Raw genomic sequence first — 12,500 nt, forward strand, 5'->3', positions numbered from 1 at the left:
TTTCCTAGTAGGTTTGAGGAGGAAAATCATATTATGAACTAGTGGGGAAATAATTAGGATTGGAGGAAGCTGGCTATTAGAGGGACGAAATAGCCGTGGTAACTAGTGTTTTAATGAGTTGCTTTAACAACACGGTTACTTGGGTTAACCTGGCCCTCGTATGCATAGGTAAAATATTTAGCCTCCGTTTTTTAATTATTGTTTGATCATTGAGGTGTTTCTTGGGGTCTTCCTGGGATCCTTTTAGCAAAGTCAAAATAAGATAAATACTTCATAAATGTAATTATTTAGTTATTTCAACCTTAACTTTTCGAAAGTGGCGTCTCCGTACTTCCGTCCACTCGGTAAAGGTGGCAGTAATACCGCGATGTTCTGGATTGAACACAGGACAGTGCCATCATTTCCTTAGCTTAGTGACCAGCTCCATTCAGTTCAATTACTTTTCTCTTTGTTTCCGGTATTTATTTCTTCCTCAGATCCATAATGAGGCAAGCAAATACAAAAGATAGCGCAAGATGGACGGAAAATAGGAAGCCTAGGGAGGAATGGTCTCCCTTGTCACGTTCAAATACAAACCAATTGCGAAATCTTTATCATAGAGAATTTGTCTGAATTTAGCTACACGCCCGTGATTTTTTTTTTTTTTAATTCACGGTGAGACGAAAGAATTGCAACCACAGCCTCTCTTGTTTTGCGGTCGGTAGCTTTCCAATGCTTCATTTGGAGGAACAATCGCAACGTTCTTTCACGGTGCAGGACTTTCTATCCCTTTTTTTATTCTTCATTTTTACTATTTCTTTTCCAACTTACTTCTACCAACATTATTATTTACTCATTTCCACTTCATCCTTTGCAGGAAAAGTTGGTTCGTCATCGTTTCCTGTTCGTTTTGTCAATTAATTTGTGGACTATTTTGAGAGATGTCATATTGATACTTACTTAGGGGTCTTCTCATTATATTTTACCCTTTTAGATAAGTCTTAAGCAACCTTCAGTAACAACCTTGGCCTTATGATTAATTTTACATTTTATATCTTACTCGTGTTTTCCTTGTCATTATTCACTCATTTCACAATACATTCTTCCCTTGTATTTCTTATCAAGAAGTCAGCATCTTATGTAAATTATGATAATTGTGCGTTGCAATCCTATGTTTTATAATGCTGTGTGTCAACTTATTTCGGATTTAAACGAGAGAAGGAGAGTAGAGGTTCAGGGTAGAGCGAGAAGATATACAGGAGATGCTGAGACATCTTGAGAAGAGCATAGTGGACAGTTTTGGAATAGGTAGAGAGCAGTACCTCGTCGATGCGCTACCTGTTTGACCTCACGTTGTAATGCCTAATTTGAATCAGAAATGCTGAGATTTGAGCTTATGGGTAAGGCTTCTTCTATAAAATTCATTATGGGAGCCACCATAATTGGCACACGTAAGTGCATGAACAGAACAATTTGAACAGTCTTATATAATAGGTTGAGCACATAAGGCTGTGAAGCGAGTGTTTGACTGAGTGGTAAAAAAAAAAAAAAAAACACATTTCTAACACTGACGAGGAAGAGGTCGATATGATCACACAAGACACTCCACCAATATAAACTTCATGGGGGAGTCCATGTCTACACAAAACAAACTTGGCAATATTAGTGTAGGATTTACGCTGACCTCCAGGGGGAATAGTGCAGCATTGTAGTGCCACTACATCATGGTCAACAAGGCAGGCGAGCAGGTCATTTTCATAGTCCGAGCAGTCCTTGTCGTAGATAGGAAAATCAATCAGGGAGACTGTACCAGTTCCGATACAAGTATTAAGAGAGGAGCGAGGTTGGACAGGAATGGGTTTGCCATTGAGGTCTGTCAGGATGGTGTGTGCACGAGCTGAGATTCGGATGAACTGTAACATGGTGTGAAAGATAGGAAATTTTGTCTATTTGGAGACATTGTTGGAAGAAAAGGAAATTGTCAGAGTAGAGAGTTGTAGGTGGAATCCCAAAACATCGATCCCGCTTCGCCAAAGAGAGTATATAAAAGGTGGAAGTAGTAGAAGAGCGAAGACTGGAGGAAGATGGAGTCCTGTGGAGCGAAGTATTACCGTGAAGACGACAATAAGGATGAGTAGTGACAATGAAGACTGTGCAGGATATGGAATGGTGGATGTTGAAGAGACAGAAGGGGTGTATTCTGAAGGTTGAGTAATGACTTGGGTGGATGATTTGGAATGGATAAGGGTTGATAGCAAATATCCAGGAGGGGGATATTAGTATTAGTGAACGGAGCCGTGGTCAAAGGAGAGGCAGGGGTCGGGAAACCAGAAAAATCAAAATGACATAGGCTAGTTGGTGAGCCTGAAATCAATGGGGAAAGGAAAGTCTCTACCCATTAGGGGTAAGGACTGGACGAAGGGAAATAATTTGACAATTGGTTCCCGGAGGCTGTTCAGGACGGCTCTCATATCTTAGTAGATTGAAGAAAAGATAAAAAGGGAAGGAAAGGCCATCAGCCTAAGTGTTATATGTAGAAGCTACTAAATTAACTTTCCAACCTAATATATATTGGTGTTTGTGAACAGAAAAGTATAAATAAATACATGTTTACTGAAGCACTGGCTTTCATTTTCATAAAACTTGTTGCATAATTTTTTTAACTTTTGCAGACAAGCAAATTTGCTTTCAAAGTTCTAAGCTAATTTGTTCTCTAATAAATCACTCTGAATTGTTATTCATTTAATGGTGTACTATGAATGATTGAACTGCCATGTTCGCCATTTCATTCCTTCTACAAAATAATTGTCTTTTAACATTGCTTGTTTAAACAGATACAACAGGTAGATGAGTAAGGTTAAAGAGAAAATAATACCTTTAATGATTTTATTTTTGAAATATATAACAAATACCATTTGTCAATACATCAATAAAGGGAATACCACATATCTTAATACAACTTCCCTGATGTATTACCCAAACTTCTCTGTGCTACACTCATACCTACCACAATTCACACCTATGGTACTTCTAATAATCATAACCTGTTATAACGCTACTGGCTATACTGTCTCAACTTTCATCACCAAAAAATCCTGAATTCTATAAAAAAATAAACTAGCGTCTAGTGGGTGGGAAAATATAAGAATTAAACAAGTCACTTTACTGCTAAAATTTTTGAAAACTGTATATGGGGAGGGAAATCTATACCTTATCTACAAAACTGCTAGGCATAAAGTGCTACACAAAAATATTTCTAATAATCTCATTCTGAAATGCTATACTAAAATACTTCCCTACTAACCTAATGTATTCTGAAATGCTACACTAAAATATTTCCTGCTAATACATTGCAAGATAATACATTACCTTAATTCATACACACACTTACTTGGAGACCATACGGTGCCATTTCAATGTTATTCCTGTTGAATGTCTGCCTGAAACTCCTGACAATCAGACAAAAAATAAAACAAAAAAATTAATGTTCCCATTATCTGCTGTAGCCCCGAGATTCCTGAATGCTGATCAAACCTATTTATTGCTATTATTTCAATCCATTAACCCAAATGACAATCCTAATTTTGTTAAACCAATGCTGCTTGCTGTCCAATATCTTATTTTGTTTACAGATTACTCCACACTCAGTCACCAAGGGGCCAATAAGTGGTCCTACATGACATCCCTGACTTTCCCGTTCCTTGTATTCACTAGTTTTTCTGAAGCTTGAATATTAACCCTATTAACACTATTATTAGCAATAAAATATTAACTAACCTGATTTGGCCATTTCTTAAATTTAAATTTTTATGCTACAACAATTAATAGTCATTATTACAATGTAATTAAAAACAAATTCAAGAAAAAATAATTTTGAATATTCAGGTAGAGAATATGAGTGACGAATAATACTAGTAATTGACTTGGGGACTCAGCTCTAATGGAGTCATCAATGTGCACATACAATTAATAAAGGTAGACAACATCATGCAATCACTGATAATATTTACATTTAAATAAACATTAGTTGCTAACTGACTTCACTTTAAGATATAAAATATACCTGTCAAGGTCATGGTATTAATAAAAAAAATGAAGATTCACTAATAATTAGTACATCAAATTTTTCCTAGCAGTACAAAAATGTACCATTACATTAAATTGGAATACTATGAATATGGCCTATTAGTTAAAAAAAATTAACTAGTTTAACTTCCCTACAAATGTACCGTACCTACTTCATACACTCACTGAATGTGATCCTTAACTCTTTGGCAGTGCTATACCTCCTACTCCCCTCAATATGCACTAAATGATGATGATGATAATAAATAAAAAAATGCAAATAAATAAAAAATGGATATGCGGTGAGAAGTAAATATATGAAAAGTAAACCAGGCCTGTAAAAAAAATATACACACCAAGAGAAACTAATGTGTAAATAAAAGTATATCAATGCTCCTTAGTTTACCCACCTAAACTATAGACCAGAACCACAATTTCAATAAAAGATGGTTATGTGTTATTCAGTTACATCATTGTAGTGATTATTTTAGAGTAAATCTTTATCATGACGTAAATCTTATCATGACGTGACAAGCAAATGCCCAGGTCTGTTCTCATATTTTCCAAGTAACAAAGCATGGGAAGGAGAGATACATCCAAATTTAATAATATCTATGAATGCTGTATAATTTGAGAATTATAGAGAAAATTATTATGAAATATTATTAGCAAATAAACATAAAGTTTTCAAGCTTAATCAATTTCTTTCTGCAAACTCCACAGATTTCTTTCTAAATGACAACAGAAATAAATTTTAAACAAAGTAAAATCAATGGACCTGTGGTTAATAACAAAAGCATGAATGAATAAACTATATAAAAAGTCAAAATAGATCTAAATCTTTACTACAAATGAGGTAACTGGCATTGTTGTCTATAATCAATGATGTTAGAGGATATATGGACAAACTCCCATAATTTAACTTCCTACATTTTTAAAGTTAGAATCTCATTGCTAATAATCAATACCTTGTTATCAATATATTCCAATAGTTATGTGCTAGCCTTTCAAAATTTACCTTTGCACATTCTTCTGTACACCTCAACATTCACTACATTTCATAAGTATGGATCAAGATGATGTAGAGATTTATGAACTTATTTGTATAACTATGACTTCCTGACACAACGGCACCAAAATGGATAAACAAAATGTTGATGACTGGCTAGTGTTTACATGCCACTCATAAAAGTGATCAGTATGCCCTTTAAAACAGAAAAACAGTAACATCAATTTGGATTGTCATTGGCAACTCCTACCTGTGACTAAATTTTAAATAATTCCTATGCCAAGAGTAATTTTTTCTGAATTTCTACTTTGAATGATCACATTAAATCTAATTAAGATCAAATGGTAGTATGGCAAGCCTCAAATATATGGTACATTATCCTATGACATCTAAAAATTTAAAGATTACTAAATCAAATCTTAACCTTAAGACATGATTTATAGAAAGTACATCCATATTCCTACCTAATGTTCATAAACATAAATCTTCAGAAGTTTTTAGGTTAATGTCACTAGCAGTCCAACTTACCAACCTTACCTAAGTGTGATGTAAGATTTATATGCCTTGAATCTCGAAAACTGTCACACCTGAAGTCGCCTGGGGACACAGTGGGTAAAGTTAAACTACAAAGCATTATTCTTTCTCAATTCTCTGAATAAAAGATTTTGTCTGACATATAATTTGACAGGGTGCTATCTCATTACAGGTGACAAATAATTAGATCACATGAATTTTATGTCACAATATCAAAAAAATTCCAGTATGGCAAATATGTAAACGTCGAAGCACAATGTCTCATATTCAGTAAGAACCCTCTTCCTTAAGCTTCTGGTATGCTCCCGGCCTTAGAGCTAACTATTTGTACTGATACAGCATTCTGTGATTTACTTCATCTTCTTACAGTGCTCTGGCCAGCTGGTTCCTATGTGTGTAACCCGGGAGAAAATTAAGCACACATCCAAAAGAATCAAACCAATTACTGGCATTTCCACTTGTAGTGTTAAGCTAAATACCGGCTGAAGGAAATTCAAAGGCTCAGTTTTATTTAACGGCTGGCTAGAACTCTGCACTTCAGTTCCGCAATGAAAAAAAAAGGCGGCTTCAGTCCTTTGAATACTTTCCGTCCAAGTAGTAACTTACCGACATCAACCGAACGGGCAACTGCTCTTACTTCGGACACAGATATGTGCTATCATTGTCCAATCAATAAGAAAGCTCTTACTATAGATATGAGACATAAAAGTCAGAAGTTTTACATCTCGAAGGAGTGCTATACTCAGTAAAACAAACGAATGATAATTACGATATCTTTCTTTATTTGTAATAGCTTCAACATTGACAATATAATGTTAAAAGTCCATGATCTACATCACAAACCAAAATATAAAACAGGCAACTTAGGGAATACTTCCTAAAACTAACGGAAAAAGAATCGACATGACAATCAAAATCACTACTATCCCTAAAGTAAGAGATTTAATAATCGGACTGACAATGATATATGCAATTAATGCCCGTGGGGGGTATCATGAATGAGCTTCGTATGCCCATCCCTTGTTGCTAGAGCAGCGCGGCACGACGTAGCCACGGCGGCGCTACGGATCCGGGCGGAGCCGACACGGACGCTACACGAGACGTTACAAATACACGCTGATGCCACACTACCGCGTCCGCACCAATGAACGAGGGCTCAGTGGCGGTGGTCCCGGCGTACGGCGCGCGCTTAGTACGGCCGACGGTCCGGTGGGCCGTAACTGCGGCAATAAGGAAGGGGTGGGAGTTAGTTCTCACCTGTACCCTTACTATGTCAATAATGAAATTACCACAAAGATTCCTAAATCCTTCAGTTTATCTATTAAAGTACCTATGGTTGCTGTACAGATATTGTCAAAAGAAGGTTAGATCTGACTAAGACTACATGAACTGTGCCTGAAATTCTTCTAACATCAAAGTCTTCGTATCTACTTACCCACGCATTGGAGGTGGTGGCGGTGGTGGGTAACTGGAACAAAAATGCATTTGGGTCATTTACCAACTGAGTTTTCATTTCTTACCTGTCATTATCCCTTCGGATTTCTTATTAACATCATTCTTTTTCTTTTTTTACTGAGGTTCACACAATACAAAATCAAAAGGCAAATAAAGAAAAGCACAATGTTAGAGATGTGGGTTTCAAATGCTCCTCAGATGGAATGAGCTATACCCCATACACAAAATTTTTTTATTTTTAGTGTTTACAAGAAACACATATTCTATACTCTACCTATCGAAGAATACCTCATCAGAACCTTTTAACATTTTTATTAATAAAACTATTCCTCAACTTCCCAGTTCAGTCTTAATTATTACTAATCAAATTCACAAAATTTATAAAAAGGAAAAAAAAAAAAAAAAAAAAAAAAGGGGAATCAAACCTTTGTAATTTCCACCTTTCCCCCATCAAAAGAATCTCATTAACACTCACCGAGGAGGTGGAGAGCGACGGCCATAGCGCAGGTAGTCTGGGTGAGGAGGAAGGGGAGGAAGACGTCGCTCATAGATGTCATCAAGCATTGGAGGGGGTGGGGGAGGATGATCCCCATATCTGCGTTCATACATACCCTCATCATAGTAACGGTCATAGCGATCATACCTGTCAAAATCATCCTGTGGAAGAAGAAAAATACATTAGGATGAAGTCATGGGAATTAACCAATTCTAATTCATATGAAATTTATAAAAATGAGTAGCATTTTAATAAAATAAATAATAGATATCAATCTAAAACCCCTACAGCTTACCCTGTATCTCATCATGCGTTCTCTGGCATAGCTTGGAGGGGGTGGTGGGGGATATGGGTCATAGCGGCTGCCATAGTTTCTCCCGCCTCTCTCACGGTCAGGGTACCGAGAGCCTCCCATGCGTCCGTCCCGAGGGCACTCCTTTGACCAATGACCTCCAGAGCCACAACGGTAACACATGTCTGGATTACCCATGCCGGCCTGTTGTCTTACTCGAGAGGTGGATTCCTGAACTCGCAGCCGCAGACCGTGTAACTCATATCCATCCAGTTCCCGGATGGCTCTTTGGGCTTGAGCCTCATCATCCATGTGCTATAAAAAATTTATGATTATTCCTCCTTTCGCAGAAAAGAGATGAATTAAAAACAACAGATACCAAAGGACATACAGTGTCATTGTTTAGAAGTTTACATGCAAAAAACATATTTAGTATTTGACTTACAATAAATGCATAGTTAGTGAGAATGTCAGATTCGACCACGGAGCCATACACCTCAAATAGACTCTTCAACTCTTCCAGTTTTGTGTCCTTGTGCAAATTGCCTACAAAGATCTTGGTTTTCTGGTTGCCGCCTTTTCTCGCCCCAGTGGAAGCTTCAACAACCATAGGCTGGAAAAACAGGATTATGAAAAAAGAAAGAAGAAGAAGAAAAAAAAAAATACAACAAAAATCCTAGCTTTACCATTTTTCACAACTGGCTGACAAAATTTGATTATATCATTCAATATGTAAATTTAATATGCATATTTAAGAATCTTACATAAACTCATCAGTTAATTCCACTTTACTAAGCTGGTCATCTAAATTCATAATCCCAACATTGGCTATCATTATCAAAACTCAATGTGCAGGACTGATAAATGCTTAATTAATTTCAACCATACTAGAAGATCCATTTTTCATAAATTAAAGGTTGCAATATCTAAAAGCATCTTTTTCCCAATTAACTGTCCTGAAAGATATCTTGTTCATCTGAATGCTACGATAATTTTTTCAGTAAGTATATCTTCTATCAGTTCAAATCCTTTACTCTTTGCTAATTCAGATACATCCACAGAGAGCAGCTAGTGTGAAAAAGTAATTCCTAGAATTAAGCCAAATGCACTAGTAAAGAGAAATACATGAATAAGCATTTTCCTGGGTCTTTAATACATCTGTAAGGAAGTGTAGTTCTATTCTGCAGACTGGCTAAAATGAAAATTTACTTCAGGCATTCCTTACCTTTCCATGTAGGGAGTGGCCATTTAACGCTTCAATCGCAGCCTGGCCTTCCTCCTCCTTTTCCATGTGTACAAAGCCATAATTCTTCACGACATCTGCTTCTACAACTGTGCCATGTTGTTCAAATAATTCCCTAATGTCTTGCCCAGTGGCTCGGTCACTTAAATTCCCTACAAATATTTTAAATGTGTTCCCCCGAACGGGCATTTTGACCTTGTTCTCTGGAAAGAAAGAAAGGTTTATGAATAAATATTCACAAATGCAATATGTTTTTCTATGCAAAACAAGTTATATTTATGTTTCAGACAAACAGAATTCAACATATTTAGTACATTTCCTTATAATCTATGAAGATTTCAGATTACTTTTAACCCAATGCCCCCAGAAAATGTTTAGTATTTTGTTAAATGTTTCTGCACATTGATGGCTCTGCCAATTCTTAGTCACAAAGGTCCATTAGAAGATCATGTGACCTCACCTTTTCTTGATATAGCAGGAAAACACTTTTTTTACTATTTCCATCAATATTGATGTTTTGTTTTGTTTTCATAAGCATTATAATAACTATATTGTTACTGACATTACTAACAGCAGTATTAACAACTAGAAAACAATGTCAAAAATCAGGGAAAAGGGTAAACACATCAGACTGGTGACCTAGTACTTGTGAAGCCATCTACATTTTTAAAAAATTACTAAATTAAACATACAGTGGGCAGGGCTTCTACACACATGCCCTCCTCATCAGCATGTGGTTCATTAAACTGATAATTTCCTCAATGCACTGTTTTTCAACTTTCTCACAAGAAGCTAGCAAGTATCATTACACTAATATTCATAAAACTATCCTAAACCTAGTGCTATCTTAGTCAGCATATCACGATTTCTTGAAGCTTTTCTAATTCTGGGTCAACTCCTCCTATCCAGGTGACATGACCCACACATGAAAAAATTTGGCTTGAGGGCCAGGTGATGTGAACATGCTGCCATGGGAAAAAATTACCGCAAGCTGGGTGAAGTGAATTGCCATTATGAGCAAAGGCCAGGGTGACAGGAAAGGCTTGCTAACAGTGCACAAACCTCTTGTACGATGATCTGAATCATCTGGTGTTTAGAAAGCAGCTTTTGCATTATTTCCGCCATTAGACGTGTACAGTGAAATGTCCATGAGCCATGACTGGAAAAGAGCTGGCTCCAGGGAGGTTGCCATTTTGATGCTCAGCATCCTATTCCTGACCAGTGACTAGCAGTGCAGATTGTACAACAGAAAAAGGAATATCACAAAAATGACAAACTTACTTTTATCACCTGAGCTATTTACAACAAAGACACAATATTGAGTCTGCAAGGAATGCACTCTATTACCATCTCGATAAAGTTAATCAGAAGACAAATCTGGACATTGGAAAATAGCAAAAAGCAAATGCAAAATGCAAAATAATGCAAAGTGGAGGCATAATCTCCTCATTACACGCAAGTGTTTGTGTGCACTCAGCCTACACGTCACACATCCAGCAGAGTAGCTGCTTATGAAAGCCCGTATTTGGGTCAATGTGATTACTGTGAAGCAACTGAATTCAAGGGGTTCAGGTTTCCGAAAGTGAAGCATAGAGATAGAGGGAAATGTGCACTATTTCTTATGCTCTAAAAGATGGGAGAGTCATAAACAACACAGGTACAACTACTGCAGCCTCATTTCTACCTTGAAGTGACACAAATATCTGCAGTACAACACAACACACAGCCAGAGTTCTTAAAGTCCATTTTCTATAAGCTGGCATGAAATGCTAATAAGGCGGTGGCGGCACTGTTTAGTTAGTACATCAAATCTAAAAAAAAAGGGGGTGCATGTTCCTACTGTATCTACATAAATTTGTCAGCCTACTATATTCAGTATAGGAACTAGCATTAGTAACTTTTGGATAAACTTTACGGTATGGACGAACTAAGTTAGGGCAAATTGAATATGATATTTTCATAGAGGACAAAAATGCAGTCACTGTACAAGAAATACTGAAAAGAATTACCATAACTTTAAGATATGCTGGCAACAAAAGTAATTTTCTAACTTCAGTAGAAGTTGAAGACACTGTCCAGCATAGAGACAAATGGACAACGCCATCTTATAGAGACAAACTAGAGTGGGATAGAACAGTTTTAGCTGCAACGACGAAAATATAACACGCGCTCGCCTTTCAAATTGTAAATCCATCACCTCGTTTACCTTGTGAAGAAAAACACACACTGACCCACAAACTCCTTACTGCGATGCCCTAAGTAGTACCAGTGTTACTACAAGCATGTCAAAATATTATTTGGCTACTGATCAGTGTGTACTGTTACACATTTATCCTCTTAAAGTCTTTTATTAATGTTATTTTACTTCATATACGCGTTTTAAGATTGATTTATAGCCTTATTCAGAATTGTGCGCATTGTGAATTTCACACTTCCTTTTGCCTGCTTGACAGATGCCGGCCCGCTCATTTCGAGGTGAAACACCAGTAAGAAATATAGCGTTTCCAGTGCTGTGCTCATTCTGAGTTATTCTTAAGACTATACAGTGACAAAGAAGATAAAAAAGAGTTCAGTATCGATCCCAGTTTAATTTCTGGGCCCACCAAGAGCTCCAAATGCCAAAAAATATAATCAAAATTGAAGCAATCCAGATGGTAGAAAAAGGCTAATGAAAGTTTGCCCAAAGGGCATGCCTAGTCACGGCAATTTAAATTACTAAAGTAGACTGGTTTATTGGTCAATACATTTTTGCATGGTTTGGAATATGTGAATTCCTGAAGTTTTGCCAAAACATGGGTTAGGTTCCCGTATAGTTTTTGAATTCTGGCGCATCAGCCCGTAGAATTTCAAAAATAGTGGTTACATCCGTAGAGTTTTATTGGCCGATTTTATATTTTTTGTGCTAGTTTTATGTATTTTTTAAAAATCTTTATTCTTCTTATCTATGCCGGTTTTGCCCCATAATTTTCCAGATATACTTCATGCCCTCCCCTGCTAACAGGACTAACAAATCTAAATCGTCGATGGAGAAATGGTACTCGATCTCCTGAACACTTCATTCACAGAAGAAACAACGCCGAGAATAGATGAAATCATTGGATTTCCAGCAGAATTTTTTTTTTCGACTTAGTCTTTGAGAGGGTGTGTTGCCCTCTGTAACAAATATCCTAACTTCTGCACTTTGCACTTCTAGCTTCAAATCTTCACCAAATATTCAGGCAAGATACATCTGGAACTCATTCTTTACTTGATATATCACCAAGGGGGTTTGAGAACCAGTCCAAGCTCAGTCCTGCTAAAATATATCCCTTTGCAGTAGCATTATGGCTAGTCTGAATAAATACTAACTAGTAGAAATACAATACCCAAAAAACAAATCTAATTCACGACTGTTGATCATAACCCACCAAGCCATTTATTGGCCACT

At 36.7% G+C, this 12,500-nt stretch overlaps 1 protein-coding gene across 2 annotated transcripts in view; it reads right to left on the reverse strand.

Moving 5' to 3' along the window:
- Positions 1-2,851: 2,851 nt before the first annotated feature.
- lark (RNA-binding protein lark) overlaps positions 2,852-12,500 on the reverse strand; it is a 10,865-nt gene continuing 1,216 nt past the window's right edge. The window contains exons 2-7 of one of the 2 annotated variants that reach the window (XM_027367435.2): positions 9,056-9,276; positions 8,276-8,443; positions 7,834-8,145; positions 7,518-7,699; positions 7,023-7,055; positions 2,852-5,650 (exon numbers count right to left, since the gene is read on the reverse strand). In XM_027367435.2, the coding sequence (XP_027223236.2) occupies positions 5,635-5,650; positions 7,023-7,055; positions 7,518-7,699; positions 7,834-8,145; positions 8,276-8,443; positions 9,056-9,262 (918 nt within the window). In that variant the 5' untranslated portion in view covers positions 9,263-9,276 and the 3' untranslated portion in view covers positions 2,852-5,634. Of the gene's footprint in view, positions 5,651-6,346; positions 6,808-7,022; positions 7,056-7,517; positions 7,700-7,833; positions 8,146-8,275; positions 8,444-9,055; positions 9,277-12,500 lie in introns of those variants that run through there. The other variant, XM_070128845.1, reaches the window with a different exon arrangement.

The sequence above is a fragment of the Penaeus vannamei genome, chromosome 2, assembly GCF_042767895.1.
Source record: "Penaeus vannamei isolate JL-2024 chromosome 2, ASM4276789v1, whole genome shotgun sequence".
Classification (NCBI taxonomy): Eukaryota; Metazoa; Arthropoda; class Malacostraca; order Decapoda; family Penaeidae; genus Penaeus; species Penaeus vannamei.